We start from the raw sequence: 20,608 nt of genomic DNA, 5'->3' as shown, positions 1-20,608 counted from the left end.
AAACCATTGCTCGTCCTCTAGCAATCTAACTACACTTTATATAGGCACGACCTTTTTCAACAACTCTCATAACTCATCATACCAAGAATATTTAAAACAGGTTTGACTCAAAAGCACCATGCATTTTCTACAACCACTCACTTACTCTAACATAGAGATCAACGACATTACCTTTCCTTCATGAATCAAGTGCCATCACACAGTAATAGAGAGTAGTTCCACACACAATAAAATTTAAGAACAATTAGGAACTCAAGATAGAAAGAATTCACTCACTCTCAGAAACAACATTCATGTGCCACAACAGACGTACCATAGTTTTGCCCGTAATGTACTACTCTACTAATTGAGCTCATTAAGTCAAGGATCAAGTAGGACTTTATTTCGTTGTAATGTAGGTTGCGAGATGGGTAGGATACATTTGGATATAAGAGTGACTACACCTCCCTAAGCACTTTAATACATACACTTAATCGTTCAATACCCCACACTTATGTCAAACCATTACTCCACCTTCACATCAATACACATTAACTCCCTACTTCTTTAAGCACAAATACATAAGAGTCACCAATATCAAGGAATATTTTGCATAACAATACAACTATTTTTTCATTTCTTTTTCAATTCATGTGGCTCTTACTTTTTCAAAGCAGTGTACCTTTCTCTTTATTTCAATAGTTCCACTCAAAAGCCAAACCAATACCCCACACTTCAACTTTTACAAAGTTCATGACAAATTCAAGTGCTCACGCGAGGTAAAAGGTTCAAATAGATGGTCAATTTAAACAAATGGGTCAGGCATGAAATGTGGTTGCCAAAGAAAGAGGATTAAATGCTCAACGAGGTTAACTAAGATACACAACAATTAGGCGGGTAAAAGCATACATCTGTCTCAACAAAGAAATGCCTATATAACTTCCAAGACTGAATAAAACTACTATTTTGCTTTGCAAACACACGGGGCAAGTTCTAGGCATCAAATGCAATGCACAGAATACACAAAACCTCACACATACATGGCACATAACTCACTCAGGATTGGACTATCAACATACTCTAGTCAAAGCAATTAAGCAAAGTTAAGATCATACAATTTAAGGTACTTATACAAGAGTAGAAAACTGAGCCTAAGCGTCACAACTAAAGCACTCACTATTCTCAAGGGATAATAAAGTCATGACATATTGCCTTCAATTGAAATCACAGCACAAGGTTTCCTTCTCCTAAAATAAAAACTAACTACACCCGATTCAAACAAACCTCTTGGAAAAAAAATGGTACAAAGAAACATCAAGGGAGAATTATTACACTACCTACAAACGAAAATCTTTTTGTCTTTTTTCTTTCGACTTTAATCCCTCAAGAAATCCGTCGATGGTATCCATCATTGGGAAAAATCGAAAATTTTAAAACATTTGTCATTTTTTTCTATCTCTACTAAATACAACTAACAAAAAAACTAATATACATACATACAAATGTCCCCCACCCCACATTTAAGTTGTGGCATGTCCCCATGACACACAATTAAAAAGCATAAGGTAAAAAAAACTTCCCTGAATATCTAGTCGGGGTCTGAGTCAAAGTCGCGCTCCATGCACACATCCATGCAGACAGCTTCTTCTCAGCCTTTTCAGGGAACACCCCACACTTATCTTTCTCGCTCACTGCAGTCTTCTCTTTCGAGCCCTTTACTTTCCACTCAACACTTGGAGCTGGTTTTCCTTTTTGCACCCCCTTTTATACATCCATCTTGAAAGTCACAGTCTCCTCACCTACTCTAAGCATGAGTTTCCTCTCATGTATATCTAATATCGCCCTGTTCGTCGCTAAGAATGGTCTTCCTAGGATGAAGGGGGCCTGCTTGTTTTTCTCCATATTAACCACTATAAAATTCACAGGAACTATGAACTTATCCACCCGAACTAACACATCTTCCACTATCCCCTCGGGTATTAAAGTCGTTTCGTCTGCCAGCTACAATGATATTGGTGCAGACCTTATCTCTCCAATCTCCTTCTCCAGTTTTCTGGAAATAGATAGAGGCATTAAATTAATTGAGGCACCAGAACCACATAAAGACTTATCAAAATTAATAGTTCCTAAAGAGCAAGGTATAGTAAAACTCCCTGGATCTCCGCACTTTTGTAGGAGTTTATTTTGCAATATCATGTTGCAATGCTCTGTGAGCTTGACCACAAAGGTCTCCTCTATTTTCCTCTTCTTCGTAAGGATCTCTTTCAAGAATTTAGCATAAGAAGGCATTTGTGAGAGCACTTCTGTGAATGGTAAGTTTACATGAACCTGTTTCAGCACATCCAGAAATCTCTCAAACTACTTGTCCGGCTATTCTCTACATAACTTTTGAGGGAAAGGTAGCACAGGCATATGCTTGCTCTCCTCATGTTCCTCCCTTCTCGATTTTTTTTCCTTCTTTTTCTCAGCTTTCATTGGGCCTTTCTTCTTCTTGTCATCATCACTTTTCAGCTGCTCCCCACTTTATTTTTCAAGTATCACATCTTTTTGGATCGAGGTGGGGACTTTCAGCACTTGTCCACTTCTCTAGGTTACAACATTCACTGTTTCTTTAGGATTTCTTTCAGTATCAGCAGGGAGATTGCATGGAACCCTCTCAAATAATATTGTTTCAATTTGTCCTACCTACTTCTCTAAATTTTGAATTGCTGCCCTTTGTACTTCAAATCTTTCATCAAGTTTCACAATGAAGGCCTTTATGAAATCTTCTAGACTAGGTTGATTGGGCTGTTAAAGCTGAAACTGCTGCCACGGCTGATTCATAAAACCAGGAGCTCATTATCCCTGAAATCTTGGGTTGCTTTATTGCCATGCATTTGCTACCCCCAGGTGAACTCCATGAAAAACTGGGGTGCTTCTGACCCATTACATTAAAATTATAATTTCCCACAGTATTCACTTCCTTAGTTGAGGCTTGACACTCATGATTAGGGTATCCTCTTCCACATATATCACAGGCTACATGAGGCTCACTTTGTATCGTGGCAAAGGTCAACTTCCGGATTTCTTTAGCCATAGTATCAAGTTATGCCTGCACAGATGTATTAGCATCAACTTGGTGAACACCAGTTGATCTTCTTCTTTCAGCACTCCCCGAGGGCCACTGATTAGCATATTCAGATAACTCGTCAAGAATTGTAACTATCTCCTCTGGAGTCTTCTTCATCAAAGGGCCTCCAACTGCATTTCTCAATATTCTACGCGAGTCCGGTGTCAATCCATCCCAAAAGTCCTGGAGTTGCATCCAGAGTTCAATTCCACTGTGTTGACACTTTCTAACAATCTCCTTAAACCTCTCCCACGCTTCAAAAACAGTTTCAGTCTCTTTCTAACAAAAGTTACGGATTTCTCTTCTAAACTTGCCCATTTTAGATGAGGAGAAATATTTATCAAGAAATTTCCTGGTCATCTCCTCCCATATTCTGATCGATCCAGGAGGCAAGATTCGAAGCCACTTCTTTGTATCATCTTTACGTGAAAAGGGGAATGCCCTTAAGTACACTGCATCTTGTGACACCCCATTGTATTGAAAAGTGTTCATAATCTCCTCGAAATTCATTAGATGTTTGTTTGGATCTTCGCTCATCTTTCCTATGAAGACACAATAGTTCTGAATGGTTTGAAGCAACCCTCACTTCAACTCAAAATCGTTAGCTACAATTTGAGGTGGTCTAACACTTGATAAGCCTTGATTGTACATCGGTCTAGCATAATCGCCCAGTGATCTCCCAAGAATTGGAGCTATATTCCCGAACTGGTTTGCAGCTAAGGGTTGATTTTGAGCAATTCTCCGACCCCTCTCTTCTTCATAGATAATCTATGCATCTCTACTAGCTGCTTCCTCAGCATCCCGTGCAACTTTTTCTTATTGTTGGGTTGCTTCCCTTGCAGCCAAATCTACATTATCATCACCATTTCCATCCATAAGTTCTTTGGTTGAGGATTGCCCAACCTTTTCTTAAACTTATGCCTTAAACCACTTATTTCACAAGAGTGTTAATGATGGTCCGAGTGACAAGAGAGGATCACGACAAAACGGGTAAAGGCTTATAACATGATTATCAAATGAGAAAGGCGAGAGTTCCAAAGGGGGTTGACTAGGGGTAATGACATTGGTTGGCAGTAGAAAGCTGAAACGAACCGAGGAAAGCCAACAATCATTTCCCAAACCAAGAAAAACTTAGGATTTCGCCTTGAAGCACATTCGGGGCAAGTTCTAGACCATTCATACGGATACTTGGACTAGCAACAAATCACCTCACCCCTCACACAACTAGAACGTAAAAGAGGATATAATTGAGAGCCTACAACAACCACAATCAAGTTAAAGATCACTATGGTCCAATAAGCCGCTCGATGATTACAAAAGTCAACTAAAGAGTCTCAAAGTCACTAACTAGAGTAAATTTCTTTCAAAAACCTTGTTTCAAGCCATAAGCACATAGTTAAGTGTGTTGTACCAAATGAAGCATGAATAACTCTTTTTGAAGAATGATTTGATTAGGCATTTTATTCATTACTACTACTATTATTATTACCTAAACACAAAAACAGATTTATTCCCTTAAGAAGGTTGTCACGCCATCCATCGTTGGGATGAGTCACCCGGTTCACACAAAAACTACCGTTGGAAATAACCGTGGCATTAAGAAAATCAAAGGCTTATTATCTACGAAAACATAAAAAGAAACTACTAACAAAATAAGAACTAAACTAGAAAAATAAAAAAGCTAATGAACAATAACTACTAAAGATAGATAAACTACAAATAAGAAAAGGACCAGTCTCAGCTGAACTCGGTTGTGTCCGATCAAGAAAATCTGGCCAAGGATCTTGAAGCGTCCAAGTCAGAGGTTGACGAGGTCGATGATAGGGTGGCTCAACACAAGGATGATGCCGAGGTGACTCAGGACCAAGCGAGAAATATGGTGAAGCACACGAAGTGGAAATCCCGAAGGGAGCCCCTTGAGGGAGTCCATGCTCGGGATTTTGATTTATTGGCTGAAATCGAGAATGCCAAGATATATGAAGCCAAGGCCAGGAAGCTGGCTTATCTCGAAGAGGAAGACTTCGAGGGGTATGAAGATTCAGGTGAGTCTGATGGTGGCGAAGACCCTGTAGGCGATGACGTGGCCCCCGATGAAGACTAGGCCATTTAGGATCTTTTTAGGCGTTTTGCCTTTTGTTTTTTATATCATCTTTTTGTTGAGGCCATTCCACATTTGTAAAAGAATTGTATCGGGTCTATTCAGCTCTTGTAAAAAGAATTTTTGATATATATATAAGGCTTTTTCCCTTTCATAGCTTTTGAATTTTTCCTTTGCTTTTTTATCTGTATTCGCAAAGATCGAAATGCCTTAGCATGAAATAGTTAGGTTATGTTTGAAGGATCGAACAAACCTTGCCTTTAAAATTATTTTGTTTTAAGGCATCGTGGGGATTCGATGTTACCGAAAACTTTTTCCCAAAGTAGTTTAGGTTTATAGTTTGCCAAAGGTAGCCTTTAGAACCGGTTATGAAGATTTTTTGAAGGCCTTGTTTTTGTTACAAGTCTCGAACATCTCCGAACCTTTTTTAATATAATCATAGTCTTCTCGATTTTGGGCAATGCCAAATAAGCTTTGAGCCCTTGGGTTTTATTATCTTGGCACAGTCGTAGCCCTTTAATTCGGGGAATGCCAAATAAGCTTATGCCCCCAAGGTCTGATGGCTCGGACCATCCGAGTTTGTTTTCGAGCGGCAGTCCCCGAGTGAGCGTGATTGTTCGAATGCGGATTAAGGTGGCCCTTGGGCTCAATACCTTTAGGGAATCATATGTAGGAAATTCTTCGAGAAATGTAAGAAAAAGTTTAAAGGCCAAAAGGTGTATGCGCAGGAAGAGACTTCTTTTCCTTTTTGTGAATAATAGTTACACATGTATACTGGCTTTGTGCCAGGGTCCGAGCAGTCTATGTGAGCACGGTTCATTTGACCGTTTAGCCCTTACAATTAATTCTATCGGTCTACACCCTTCAATCTTGAAATCTCTTTCCATGCTAAAGTCGATATTTGAGGGTAATGCCCCCCAGTATTCAGGGTTGATCGAAGAAATGGCTTGAATGCTGTTGTGATTATCATCGGCTTGTAGCCGGTCTTCAACTTTAAGTTAGCACGATTTACTGGTTGCCACATTAAAAACCTTGCCGAAAAACCCATTTGGGAGAAAACTGGTTCAAGAGAAAAAGAGTGCAACGCGTGCTTTCAGACCTAAAATCTCGTATCATCCCTTGTTGGTTACCTGTAAGCGTTAGTTTAAAATGTAAATAAAGAAAGAATGGGGTCGTACCTTAGCAGTAATATCGCTTCATGTAAGTTATATTTTAGTTGTTCGGTAGTTGCTCGTTGTTCATTATTCCGAGTTTGTAGGATCCTTTTCCGGTGATCTCGACAATTTGGTACGGTCCTTCCTAGTTTGGCCCCAATTTTCCTTTGTTCGGGTTTCGGGTGCTTAGTGTGACCTTCCTTAGTACCAAGTCCCCGATATTCAAATATCTAAGGTTGGCCCTTCGATTGTAATACCTTTCAATCCGCTGTTTTTGGGAGGCCAATTGAACAAGGGCGGCTTCGCGCCTTTCATCTAATAGCTCCAGGCTCGTACTCATAGCCTCGTCGTTTGATTCCTTCATTGCATATCGTAGTCTGATACTTGGTTCTCCTACTTCGACCGGGATCAGATCTTCGATGCCATAACCTAAAGAGAATGGGGTAGCCCCGGTACTGGACTTCGAGGACATACGGTATGCCCATAGGACTTCGGGTAGTATTTCCTTCCATCTTTCTTTGGCATCGGTTAACCTCTTTCTAAGGTTTTGGAGTATGGTTTTGTTGGTAGATTTGTCTTGTCCATTCCTACTAGGGTGGTAGGGTGTTGATTAGATCCTTTTGATCTTGTGGTCTTCAAGGAATTTGGTTACTTTGCTTGTGATGAATTGTTTCCAATTGTCGCATACAATCTCGGCCGGTATTCCGAATCGGAATATTATGTCGTCCCAAATGAAATCGATGACTTCCTTCTCCGCGACATTCTCTTATGCTTGGGCTTCCACCCACTTAGAAAAATAGTCTGTCATAAACAATATAAATTGAGCCTTACCGGGTGCCCATGGAAGGGGGCCAACGATGCTCATTCCCCACTTCATGAATGGCCATGGTGACAAAACCGAAGGCAGCAGCTCCCCGGGTCGATGATCACCGAAGCGTGTCTTTGGCATTCATCATTTTTTCGAACGAACTCCTTTGCGTCTTTTTCCATGTTGATCCAGTAATAACCGGCCTGATTATTTTTCGAACCAGCAATTCAGCGCCTGGATGATTTCCACAGGTACCTTCGTGGATTTCCCTCAAAGCATACTCAGTATCACCCAGCCCTAGACATATTGCAAGTGGACCATCAGATGTTCTTCTAAGCAAGGTTCTGTCTTTGGACAAGATAAATCGGGTCGCCTTTGTACGTAGGGCCATCGACATTTTTGGATCCAGGGGTAGTTTACCGGATCTGAGATATTCCACGTACTTATTCCTCTAGTCCCAAGTTAGGCTCGTCGAGTTGATCTCGGTGTGGCCTTCTTCCACCACCGATCTCATAAGTTGTATGACTTCTCCCGAGTTGAACTCGTCGTCTTCGACCGACGACCCTAAGTTAGCGAGCGCATGGGCATCACTGTTTTGATCCCGAGGTACGTGTTGCAAAGTCCATTCTTTGAACAGATGTAATATCACCTGTAATTATTCCAATTAACTTTGCATTCGTTCCTCTCTAATCTCGAATGTTCCATTGACTTGGTTTACCACAAGGAGGGAGTCGCACTTGGCTTCGATCACCTCTGCACCCAAGATCTTGGTTAGTTCAAGGCCTGCAATCATAGCCTCATATTCGGCCTCGTTGTTAGTCAATTTCACAGTCTTAGTAGATTATTTAATTATATTACCTGTTGGTGGCGTTAGTACGATGCGAAGTCCGGACCCTTTTGTGTTTGAGGCACCGTCCGTGAAGACGGTCCAAATTCTCGAGGAAGTTCCTGAGTTAACCAATAACTCTCTTTCAACCTCGGGTATTAGGGCCGGTGTAAAGTCGGCCACAAAGTCTTCCAAAATTTGAGACTTAATGGCAGTCCGAGTTTGATACTCAATATCGTACCCACTTATTTCTATGGACTATTTGGCCAATCGGCCCGAGATTTCGGGCTTATGCATAACGTTCCTCAATAGGTAAGTAGTTACGATACATATGGTGTGACATTGAAAGTACGATTTTAGCTTCCTAGAGGCACCTCGCAAAGCGAGCGCCAGTTTTTCCAGCTGAGGGTACCCAGTTTTGGCCTCACCTAAGGTCCTACTAACATAGTAAATTAGAAATTACGTACTTTGCTCTTCCCGAACTAGGACTCTACTTAACGCTATCTCCTTGACCGGAAAGTACAAGTACAGTTGTTCGTCTGTCTTCGGTATGTGAAGTAGGGGAGGACTCAATAAATACCTCTTGAGTTCGTTCAAAGCTCGTTAGAATTCCGGGGTCCACGAGAAGTTGTTCTTTTTCTTCAACAATGCGAAGAATCGGTGGCGCTTGTCAGATGACCTCGAAATAAATTGCCCCAGGGCGGGTATTCGTCCTGTTAGCCTTTGCACAGTCTTTACGTTGTCCACAACCGTGATATCTTCAATGGCTTTGATTTTATCGGGATTGATCTCGATTCCCCAATTGGATACCATGAATCCGAGGAACTTACCTGACCCAACTCCAAACGCACATTTTTCTAGGTTCAGCTTCATATTGTACTGCTTCAGTACACTGAAGGTTTCTTGCAAATGTTTTAAATGGTCCTCTGCTCATAGGGACTTAACAAACATATCATCAATGTAAACTTCCATTGATTTTCCTATTTATTCCTCGAACATCCAATTTACTAGGCGTTGGTAAGTAGCACCGGTATTTTTTAATCCAAACGACAGTACGTTATAACAGTATGTTCCCTATTTAGTGATGAAGGAAGTTTTTTCCTGATAACCCGAGTCCATCCGTATTTGGTTGTACCCGGAATATGTATTGATAAAACTGAGGATCTCGTGGCCGGCCGTGGCATCGATCATACGGTCTATGTTGGGCAAAGGAAAAGAGTCTTTCGGGCATGCCTTATTCAAATCTTTGTATTCTACACACATTCTTAGTTTATTCCTATTTTTAGGGACTACCACTATGTTTTCTAATCAATCCGGGTATTTAACCTCCCGAATAGACCCTATTTTAAGAAGTTTAGATACATCATCCTTGATGAAAGCATGCTTGATCTCCGACTAGGTCTCCTCTTCTGTTTAACAGGGTGAAAGTTTGGGTCCAGGCTTAGCTTGTGAGTGGTTATCTCCGGCGGGATTCCTATCATATTGAGGTGGGACCAAGCGAAACAATCTTCGTTAGTTATAAGAAATTGAATGAGTTTTACCCTCAGCTCGGAGCTTAGCCCCGTGCCCAAGTATACCTTTCGATCGGGAAAGCTTTCTCTCAGTATGACTTGTTCCAACTCCTCGACCATGGATTTAGTGGCATCGGAATCATCGGGGGCTATAAAAGATCTGGAAACCCCATAATCATCATCCTCGACTTCCTTTTGTTTGTCCGAATCTGTAGAAGATGGTATCAGTGACTTCTATTTGGCCCCGTTATTTACCATCTGGTTTGGGCCCTTAGATGTTGAAATTGTAGATGTCGGTATCACCTCCTCGACCGAGAACATTTCCTTCGCAACCGGCTATTATCTGTAGACTTTTTTGACTCCATCATGTGTTGGGAATTTTAGTGCCTGATGTATTGTCGAGGGTACCGCCCTCATGTTGTGGATCCATGGCCTCCCGAATAAAGCGTTATACCTCATGTCCCCTTTGATCACATAAACTTTAGTCTCCTGGATGGTCCCGGCGGTGTTTACAAGTAACATTATTTCACCCTTAGTAGTCTTACATGCCATGTTGAATCCGTTCAGAACTCAAACTACAAGCACGATTTGGTCTTGTAGAACGAGCTGCTCCATGACCCATGATCGAATGATGTTGGCGGAGCTACATGGATCAATTAACACACGTTTAACCCAAATTTTATTTACGAGTACAAATATTACTAGTGCATCATTGTGGGGCTGCATGATCCCTTCCGCATCTTTGTCGTTGAAAGATAAAGTTCCCTCCGGTATATAGTCTTGAGTTCATTTCTCCCTAGTGATGGATAATTTGGTGCGTTTCAACATCGGCCCATGTGGGATATCAACCCCTCCGATGATCATGTTAATGACATGTTGAGGTTCTTCTTGTTCTGCCTTTTTGTTGGAATCCATGTTCCTGAAATGATTCTTGGCTCGGTAGCTCAAGAACTCCCGAAAGTGTCAATTGTTGAATAGACGGGCCACTTTCTCTCTCACCTGTCGACAATTTTCCGTTCTATGACCATGAATGCCATGATATTTGCACATCTGGTTAGGATCCCTTTCGGTTGGATCAGACTGTAGAGGTCGAGTCCATTTGGTATCTTTGATGCACCCGATAGTTGATATAATGATGGAAACATCGACACTGAAGTTATATTCTGATAGCCTCGGTGCGTCTTTGGACCTGTCGAAGCCATTTTTGGTTATAAGTCCCCGGCTGCTTTGACCTCGCTCATTTCTCCTTTCATTTCTCATGGAGTTTCCCGGACCCGCTGCTTCTAAGATCTCCGTTATATGGCTGATACTGATCCATGTTTGGCATCGGTTTGCGATCGACATCTCTCTTTACTCTGTCAAGGGTTCTGACAGGATAGACAAACCTCGAAGGGGCCCCGAGTTGATCATCTTTGACTCTGATTTTCGATTGATATCGGTTATGCACGTCGGCCCATGTAACATCCGGGTATTCTATTAAGTTTTGCTTCAGCTGCTGTGAAACCACCGAGCTTTGAATATTAAGTCCCTGAGTGAAAGCTTGAACAACCCAATCATCAGGGACCGATGACAGATCCTTCGTTCCATTTGAAAACGACACACGAACTCTCTAAGCATCTCGTTATCCTTCTATTTGAATTTGAAAAGGTCTGATTTCCTAGTCTCGACCTTGATGGCACATGCGTGTGCTTTTACGAAAGAATCTGCAAGCATAGCAAATGAGTCAATAGAATTAGGAGGTAAACTGTGATATCATATCATAGCTCACTTCGACAGGGTCTCCCCTAATGTTTTCAACAGAACAGACTCAATCTCATCGTCCTCCAGGTCGTTTCCTTTGATAGCATATTTATAAGAGGTTACATGCTCGTTTGGGTCGGTCGTTCTATTATACTTGGGTATTTCGGGCATACGGAACTTCTTGGGGATCTGCTTCAGAGCCGCGCTCGGTGGAAAAGGTTTATGCATGAACTTTCTGGAATCCAGGCCCTTCAATATCGGAGGTGCTCCTGGGATTTGGTCTACCCTGGAATTGTAGGTTTCCACCTTTTTGTCGTTAGCCACGATCTTCTTCTCCCCTGATTCTATCTGTTTTGTCAGCTCCTCGAGCGTTTTTATGATCTCGGGGTTAGCCCCCGATTCGTGTTCGTTCGACTTTTCTATGACTGGTTCATCCCTGCAGGTGACTTCCTGGGGAGGATCGGGCTCAACCCTACTCGGTGGATGGCTTTAGTTCTGTAACTGAGCTATCACCGCCTGTTGAGCCTGCAACATTTCGAAGATCACTCGTAGACTGATCCCGTCTTCTTCAGCGTTTTGTGTGTTTTGAGTTGCCGATTGGGCTCCACCACGAATGCTATTTTCGGGGTCAGTAGGCAAGTTTATATCGATAGCCACATGCGAATTAGCGTCAATCGAATCTGCGATCGGAATTCCAACGGGATCAGGAGGTGGTATCTCATTACTAGGCGTTATGTTGTTATTTTCACCTTGGTGACCGGACTCGTTGTCAACATAAATAACTACTGATTGAGAGTTTGACATTTTTGTATTTTAGCTTGGAACCAAAGACACTTAAAAGAGTTTGACATTCTTGAATGAATTATCAGACCCCCTTTATATAGTAAATGAGTCCTATTCTAGGTACATTTCTATAAAAGGTAAAAATCTCTTGATTTGCTGATTACCGGTTTCTTGCTGATACGTGCCGAGATTCTCGCCGTAATATTCGTCTGGTTCGCAGATAATTTGGTATTCTATTATTTATCCCTGAGCTCGTTCGAGGCAAAGGTCGACACCAGACTCAATTTTCCTCGAAGGCAGGTTTTCCGACCTCGGGTACTAGCTCGGTGAGAATCGAGGTCGGTCTTCAGTCCGTGGTCGTCATGTTTCAAACCTAATCTACGAAATCGAAATTGAGCTCGACTTCGACCGTATACAAGACGTAAATCTAAATTCTTTCATGCAGCAACAACGCAAAGAAGGAAGAAAGGATAGTTAGCATCAAAGACATTGCACTAGACCCTTGATCAAAATAAAGATTTTGACATAGTCCGAAGTTATCTTACTAACCTATATACAACATAAAATTCAAAATTTATTCAAATAATGTTAAGATTTAGGGTTTGGATTACAGAGTTCTTTTGTCGTGAATTTTGGAAGTACTCTTAGCGAGAGAGTCCGTAGAGAGTGAGCTGGTACTCATGAATTGTATACATTCAATAGGAATTGGAATGTAAAACTTCATTCAAGTAATTTTTATTAGGATATATTGTCCTTGAGTTTTCACTCCTGTCTCCCACAGCAAATTGCAGCACCAAGGCTACCTCTCCAAAGTCATAAAGGCCTCCTTAAAGCAACGAAATAAAGCATACCTCATAATTGCCCGTCATAACCTTCTTGACCTTGATAAGAAAAATCAGTTCTCCATCCTCCGACTCCTCATTCACTCCCTTCAGAAACTGCAAAAAACCAATAACCCTAATAGTATTAATGGTAACCCTAATCTCTCATGTGTTACTCGCGAACAACTGATGCAAAGGCTACGCAAAAAGATCGAAATGCTCTTTGGTAATAACCAAGGTACTGGCAAGAACAACAAACCTAATAGCCATAGAGTTGAAAAAAATGCAAAATCGAAGAAGAGAAAGAGGAGTGAATGGCAAGGAAATAGAGTTTGGAAAAGTCAAAATCTGAGACGATGGTGATGATAAGAAGAAGAAGAAGAAGAAGAAAAGGAAAGTATCAAAAGCGAAAGAATTAAAAAGAGTGAAGAGGCTGGGAAAGGTAAAGAGGGAGAATCGGAAGGTAGCAGAGAGGGAATTATGGAAGGCAGCAGCAAAGAGGGCAATAGGAGTGGAAGCATATGATAACCCTTCAAAACCGAAGCAGAGTATGAAGAAGGAGACGAGGAAGAAAGAGAAAAGTAGGGAGAAATGGAAATAAAGAGTTGAGAACAGGGAGAAGTTTAAGGAAGAGCGACATCAGAAGAGAAGGAATAATATTGCTGCCAAAGTCAAGGTGAAGAAGCTGAGAGAGATTGCTAAAACTAAATTGGTCATGTTGCACTCTTTATTTTACATTTTCTTAGTATTTTACTTCATTGTTAAAATTTGAATGTGGTTTCTTATAGTCTTTATTCCACCTTTTATTGACAGTGAGGTCACACGTTAATGCCACTTTCCAATGATTTACTAAAGCTTTAATCTGGTTTTTATTTGGTTTATTACTTAAGCTTATAATTGTAACAACAACCCTATATTTTATTATTCTGTTTACAAGAAAATGTATTCATCTTTTCCCCATTAATCATTTAACATGGTAAGAATGCTTGATATATGTTCTTTCAGAGAAATTATTTGACGGATATATTTTATTTGTATAAATTAGGGAAGGTAGAACTCAACTTCACACTAAGAAATAAAGACATGATTTTGTTAATGAAAAGCAATGGATGAAGGTAATTGCTGGGGAAGTAATAACATGATAATAGCAATAGAAGGATTGCAAAATATTATGCAATTACTAACATATTGATTTATAAGTGCAACCATTTGTTGTTGCTCATATATAGGCAATCAATACACAAACTGAGAACTTGAAAAACTTGTATCAAAGACCAACTAGTGAGGTACTCGTTGGTTTTAGTTAATAATAAGAGGTAAACTAGAACAGAATTAAAATAATCCAGCTGAATCAAAACCAAAGTTATGGTTATGAAGATTATTTGAAGCAACCATGATTTGAGCTGGCTTGATATCATAGTTGTCAAATATCCCATTACCATTAATACCAAAATAAAAAGAAGAGTTAGCAGTAATCTCAACCATAAACTTGCTTGCTTGATTGGTCACATTATTTTTTAAAACCTCCATGGATTCCTTTAATTGTTCAAGTTCATGCAAACCAAGTTGACTCATAGGAGCTTCCCACCAATATTGACTTTGACTAGTTTTCCTCATTTGATCAAGTGATTCTCCTCTTTTCTTCTCAATTTCAAGCTCAGCAAGAATCTGAGTTAATTGCAAATTGAGCTCACGAACACTAGCATTTCGATGAGCCTCAACAAGATGAAGTGATGAATTAGAAATTGGATTATGATTTCTTGACAGGAATCTATCGATAATGGACTCAACATTAGGGTGACCAAAAGAAAAAACTTTTCTTGCAGGAGAAAAAACTATGATAGCTATTTCAACACCACAAAGTGTGCATAGTTCGCTAGCTTTCTTGAAAAGTCCAGAACGACGTTTTGAGAAGGTAACTTGGAGATGATTTTTCACCTCTATTTTGGCAGTTTTGATCTTTTGACGACCAATGCTAGGTTTCTTTGCCATGGCTGAAACTAAAGAATATTAGAGATAATTCTTGTGGTTTTTGAGTTAACATTCAAAGTAAAAAATATGGACTATTTAAAGGTGCTTTGGAGTACTCTCACACGTGCTGTCTTTAAAATGATTTTACTATTGTTTCTATGTAATGTGTTGATTTGGGAGTTAGAAAATCTTATCCTTTTAATGGATTGATAATATGATGCTCAATTCACCCTAGTTGGCATTATTAAAACAATAAGGTATATATATTACTTGTGAAAGTCAAATTTTTTTCTGAGTTATCCCTTTATAAGTAATGACTTGATTCTTTGTTATAATTGTCAACCCTTCTATCTATTGATTGGTTTTTATGCAGCTAGCTAGAAGGGATAAATGATAATTAATTAAGAGAGTAAGATTATTTTAAGAATAAATGATGGTGAGTGAGAAAAGGAGATATTTGCCAATATTGGAGATACTATACGTAATTATTTTTTTTGATTTGTAACCTAAAGACAATCATGTTTTGCATTTACTTTTGAGTTGTAACCTAAGGAGAAACCAATTATGATAATAGTTAGATAATAATAGTGTCTTAGCTTGAGAAATCAGGTGGTGATAATTAAGTTTAGATATTGATGAGTTATGAATCATAAAAGTTAAATAACATATATAGATTATAAGATATGAAGAAATTGCAAAAATTGTGTCGGAATATGGGAATTTTCGTGAAATAAATTGTTGTAGTGGATCATACAGTTACAAATAATAAAGTTACATAAGAATTAAATAAAGAAAAATATGGCATATTTCTTAAGAAGGATGGTTCTATCTCTAGATTTTCCAGAAGAAGAGACAGAAAATTTTCTAGAATAGCAAGTCGGGATTCAATAATCATAAAATGTATCTTCACTACCATTAAGAGGAACAAATATGCAAAGTAATATATTGTTAGCAGAATGAGCTTATTAAAATCTAAAAGATTAGAAGAATGAATGAGGTTTTTTACAGTACTTTTTAATTTTCTTAATGATTTTGTGCTAATTTATAGGTAAGGACTATAGATGCCAGCTCCAGCATGAATACATTTTTATCAAAAGTTTAACTTGATTTCAAGATAGATAATGATATAGGACGATAATTTTCGTATATTTTATCTTATCTACTGTAAAGTTTAATTTATGTCGCAGTAACTGAATGTACCCGGGGAGTTTTTATATGATATATTTCCACCTTAAAGTCTTAAAACCCTTCTGTTATTGCATTTACCCTTTTTTTAGTTTGTAAGAATATGTCTTCCCCGATGATCAAAGACGGAGCTAGATGATTAACTAGAAGTTCGGATGAATCCAATAACTTTTGATTAAATATTATATTTGTATTAAATTTTTTAGTAAATATGTATTAATATTTAATTACGAATCCAGTAACAAAAATGAGTTGTGGGTTCGATGACAACATCAGAACCCATAAATTTTAAATCTTAACTCTGCCTCTGCCGATAATCAATGTCTTTATTTTATTTTTACCAGAATCACTTAAAAGTAATTTGTTTCCTTTCTGTATATAAGATCAAGAGAAACGCCAAAACCTACTATAGACTGTGATGGCGCCAAACGTCGTCGTTAGGCAAGCCAACGGTGAACTATCACGTTAATTATTCATTATATTACTTTCGAAATCATAAATTTTATTAAGTAAAGAAATTTACACCTTTAAAATCTCGGGTACATACATAATTAGTAATGCATAAAAATAAAAGGTGATAATATGCAAATCCGTAAGCATCAACTAGAATATCCCAAAACCCGGTGTCACAAGTGGATAAGCATTTACTGAGTATAATACTAATACATCATTTGTGTCTGGAATGCAAATAAGACAGGTAAAGTTAATAGTGCGATGGAGACTCTGGGCTGCGATACGTAACCTGGAATGCAGCTCAGCATAAAGTCTCCTCAGCAGTTATGCGCCAATATGTCCGCCAGATGAACCTGTCAGATCCTACACATTTAGTATAGAAGTGCAGCATGAGTACGTAAATCAACGCGTACCCAGTAAGTATTTAGTCTAACCCCGGAGAAGTAGTGACAAGGGGTCGACATCGACACTTACTAGTGGTCCAATAAATCAGTATGATAATTCATAAACAGATATCAAGCACAATAGTAGCAGTGAGGTACAACATGTAACTAACATGATCTTTCAAAATTTTATTTTACGATATAAATTTCTCAATCTCGTATCCTATCTCTCGACAACTCGGAAAATATCAAGTTCCAATATCAAACGGATAAGGAATACCATATAAAATACCAGGCATCAGTGGAAGGATAATCGTGAATATTCGAATTGCTAGCGATATAACGCACGATTTTGCTGAGATCGTACGACCCGATCCAGAGTAGTATGTACACTGCCGAGGGTCGACCGGCACGAACTAGAGATGCATCTCATTATACTGCTGAGGCGTTCGGCCCGCTCCACAAGAAAGGAAGGAACTTATCGAATTACGAGGCACATGCTTACAATACAGTAAATGAGCATAAAGTGGATATACCATTTACCGTTTATCAGATATTTTTCCAACAACTCAAGGTGATAAGGTTCGGCCTAATATATATTCCTAAATCAATTTCAATTATAAATTCACTTAATTAAGCTAGCAAAAATGAGTTCAAATAATCCAAATATTACATGATAAAGTCTTAAGTCTACTCGAACATAAACATACTTTAGCTACATACGGACTCTCGTCACCTCGTGCGTACGTATCACCCACAATAAGTAGCACATAATAATTACATCACCTAGGGGGTAGTTTTTCCCTCACAAGGTTAGACAGAAGACGTATCTCGCTCCGAAGTTCCATAACCGGCTGCAATGCCTCTCTAAGTCTTTAATTCAAAGCCAAACGATCCGAAACTAGTCATACAATGTGCAATTCAATAAAAATATACTCCAAATGCGTATAATTTAATAATTTATAATAATTTTCAACTCCGCTCGAAAAGTCAACAAAGTCAACCCTCGTGCCCACGTACCCGAATTTCGAAAATTCTTGAAGATAATCATTACCCATAATATCACGAACTCAAATATATAATTTATTTCTAATTCTATGTCCAATTTCGTGGCAAAAATCTAAAAATACCAAATTTTAGGTTTTCTTCAAAATCCCACAATTTCTACAAAATTTCATGTTTAAATCCTTTTAGAATCCATGTAATTAACTAACATTATGTGGGAATTACCTACCTTGCCGTAGATGACGAAAATGTCCCCTAGAACCAAATCCTGTATAAGTATCAAGTCTGTCCAGGCCCGCTCTTCTTCACATTCGCGACTACCTGATTGCGTTTGCGATGCCTAGCTTCCCCTGCCCTTCGCATTCCCGCTTTGCCCCTCGCATTTGCGAAGGCCTTATGCCTCACAGCCACCTAACCTTCTTTGCGTTCGCAACCTTCGTGTCACGTTCACGTAGGTTGCCTCTGCTCTTCTCCGCATTCGCGACCTCTGTGTTGCGTTCGCGATGAGCAAATCCCAATAGCCCAAAATTTTTCTTCACGAACGCATGAGACCCTTAGCGTTCGCGAAGAACAAAACCAGACACCAGCAGCAGTAGTTGCAAAACAAGAAAATATGGTCTGAAACCACTCCAAATCACACCCGAGGCCCCCGGGACACCATCCAATCACACCAACCAGTCCCAAAACATAACATGAACCTACTCGAGGCCTCAAATCATACCAAACAACATCAAAATTACGAATCAACGATCGAAACCTTCCTCTCAACGTTCAAACATTCAAACTTCGACGAACGCATCTGATTCGTATGTAAACATTCCGGAATGACGCTAAACTTTACGCACAAGTCATAAATCACAATACGAACCTATTCTAAGGCTCTGAATCCCAAACAGACATCGATAACATCAAAATCAACTTCAAACCAAACTTATGAAATTCTAAAACTTTCAAAATGCCGACTTTCCAAATTGAGCGCTGAAATCCTCCCAGACTACCCGATACTCAACCCGAACATATGCCCAAGTTTGAAATCATCATACGGACCTATCGGAACCTTCAAATCCCGATTTCGAGGTCCTTTACTCAAAAGTCAAACTTTAGTCAACTCTTCCAAGTTAAAGCATCCGAATTGAGAATTTTCCGTCCGAAACAACTCCAAACTTCCCGAAATTCAATTCTTACCACACGTACAAGTCACAAAACATGAAGTGAAGCTACTCTCGACCGCAAACCATAGAACGATGCACTAGAGCTCAAAACGACCGGTCGGGTCGTTACATTCTCCCCACTTAAATATACGTCTGTCCTTGAACGTGCCAAGAATCATCCCAGAGTTGTCCAAAATCCCTATTTAACACCTCGTGCGCCTACCCGTGCCACCACGACCCATGTGAGCAAATTAGCTCGAGCCAGATTGAAGATCCTTCCTATACCCTTAGCTAACAAGCCTTAGAACCAAATTCCAACATCCAGAATTCTCCACGAGACCCTATTCTAACATACGAACACCGCATCAATCACTATACACTGGACCTAAACATAATCATGCACCTATGCTGAAATCACACCTTGCACCACATAAGTCGTTTGAACATAATAACATCTTCCGACCACAATCGCTACAATTTCACGAATCTGATGCCCGTAATACACCTCATAACACATATAAGTCATGTTCCAACTCTCGCAATACTGCCACGACGAAAGAGATGTGCAGAAACTCATAACCACCTGTCAAATCAATAAATCATGGAGTCTCTCCACCTGTCAAGTATCAGTACCTCATTTTGAACTGAATAACGATATTTTCTCTTTAATATAATCCGATCGCACTGATCTCAGGTCAAATAACCTTGTCTCACCCAGTATAAGTTGCTCGGGCAATAAGCCACCTCATACACTGTCTAAAATCTCATACAGTGCCATCAAAACGCCAACAAGCTACAACTCGAATGTGACCCATAGGGAAGAACGAACTCAGGCAAACAACCATCCAGCCCGCGTAACGAATAAAACGGCCAAACCGATGTTATGGCTCCATCTTAGAGATAAGAAACAAGACACACAAAATAAGCATAAGGAACCGTACTTAACATCTCACTGTTGTGGCGTGCAACCCGATCCAAATGTGACATTGTTGCGGCGTGCAACTCGATCCAAACAAGACATTGTTGTGGCGCGCAACCCGATCCAAACATGACATCATTGCAACACACAATCCGATCGACACAACATACATGTGGCAGCATGCCACATGATCCAAACAATATACCCGTGGCGGCGTGCCACCTGATCCAAACAATATACCCATGGCGGCGTGCCACCTGATCCAAACCAATATACCTATGGCGGCGTGCCACCCGATCTACACATAACAATCAATAAGGAACCACCCATCATGCCGAAATGCTTATACTTAGGAAATGCCCGAATGTTGACAACAAGCACACCAAGTGTATGAATATAACCCTGGGGAGACGACTAGTGCCATGTGCTACCAAAAACTCAAGCACGACTAAGGTGCAATGCCTAATTTAGCTATGGGCTTCCAAATACTTTTTCGGACACGCTCCTAAGTCCAAAATCACCATATGGAGCTATTGGAATAATTAAAACTCTATTTCGGGTCGTTTACACATAAATCGACATCCAGACACTATTTTAACTTAAGCTTTAAACCTTGTAACTAAGCACATGAAGATATGCAAGAGTGCATAATGGATTGGTCTTTAGGAAAACCTCTTTCGATTATTCTCCTAACTAGGTTTAATCAATGATT

At 39.7% G+C, this 20,608-nt stretch overlaps 1 protein-coding gene and 1 non-coding gene across 2 annotated transcripts; one reads left to right on the top strand and one right to left on the bottom strand.

Moving 5' to 3' along the window:
* Window positions 1-3,064: 3,064 nt before the first annotated feature.
* Window positions 3,065-14,821, bottom strand: LOC138895776 (agamous-like MADS-box protein AGL62). The gene is made up of 3 exons (XM_070180505.1): window positions 14,222-14,821; window positions 12,860-12,946; window positions 3,065-3,367 (listed from the first exon to the last, which is right to left on the bottom strand). The coding sequence occupies exons 1-3, from the start codon at window positions 14,819-14,821 to the stop codon at window positions 3,065-3,067; spliced, it is 990 nt and encodes a 329-aa protein (XP_070036606.1).
* On the top strand, window positions 3,294-3,400 carry LOC117281032 (small nucleolar RNA R71). Its single transcript, XR_004511622.1, has one exon. It is a non-coding gene; the product is annotated as a small nucleolar RNA R71 (small nucleolar RNA).
* Window positions 14,822-20,608: the final 5,787 nt, after the last annotated feature.

This window comes from Nicotiana tomentosiformis, chromosome 7 (assembly GCF_000390325.3).
Source record: "Nicotiana tomentosiformis chromosome 7, ASM39032v3, whole genome shotgun sequence".
Classification (NCBI taxonomy): domain Eukaryota; kingdom Viridiplantae; phylum Streptophyta; class Magnoliopsida; order Solanales; family Solanaceae; genus Nicotiana; species Nicotiana tomentosiformis.
This window is presented reverse-complemented; position numbering and strand designations above follow the sequence as displayed.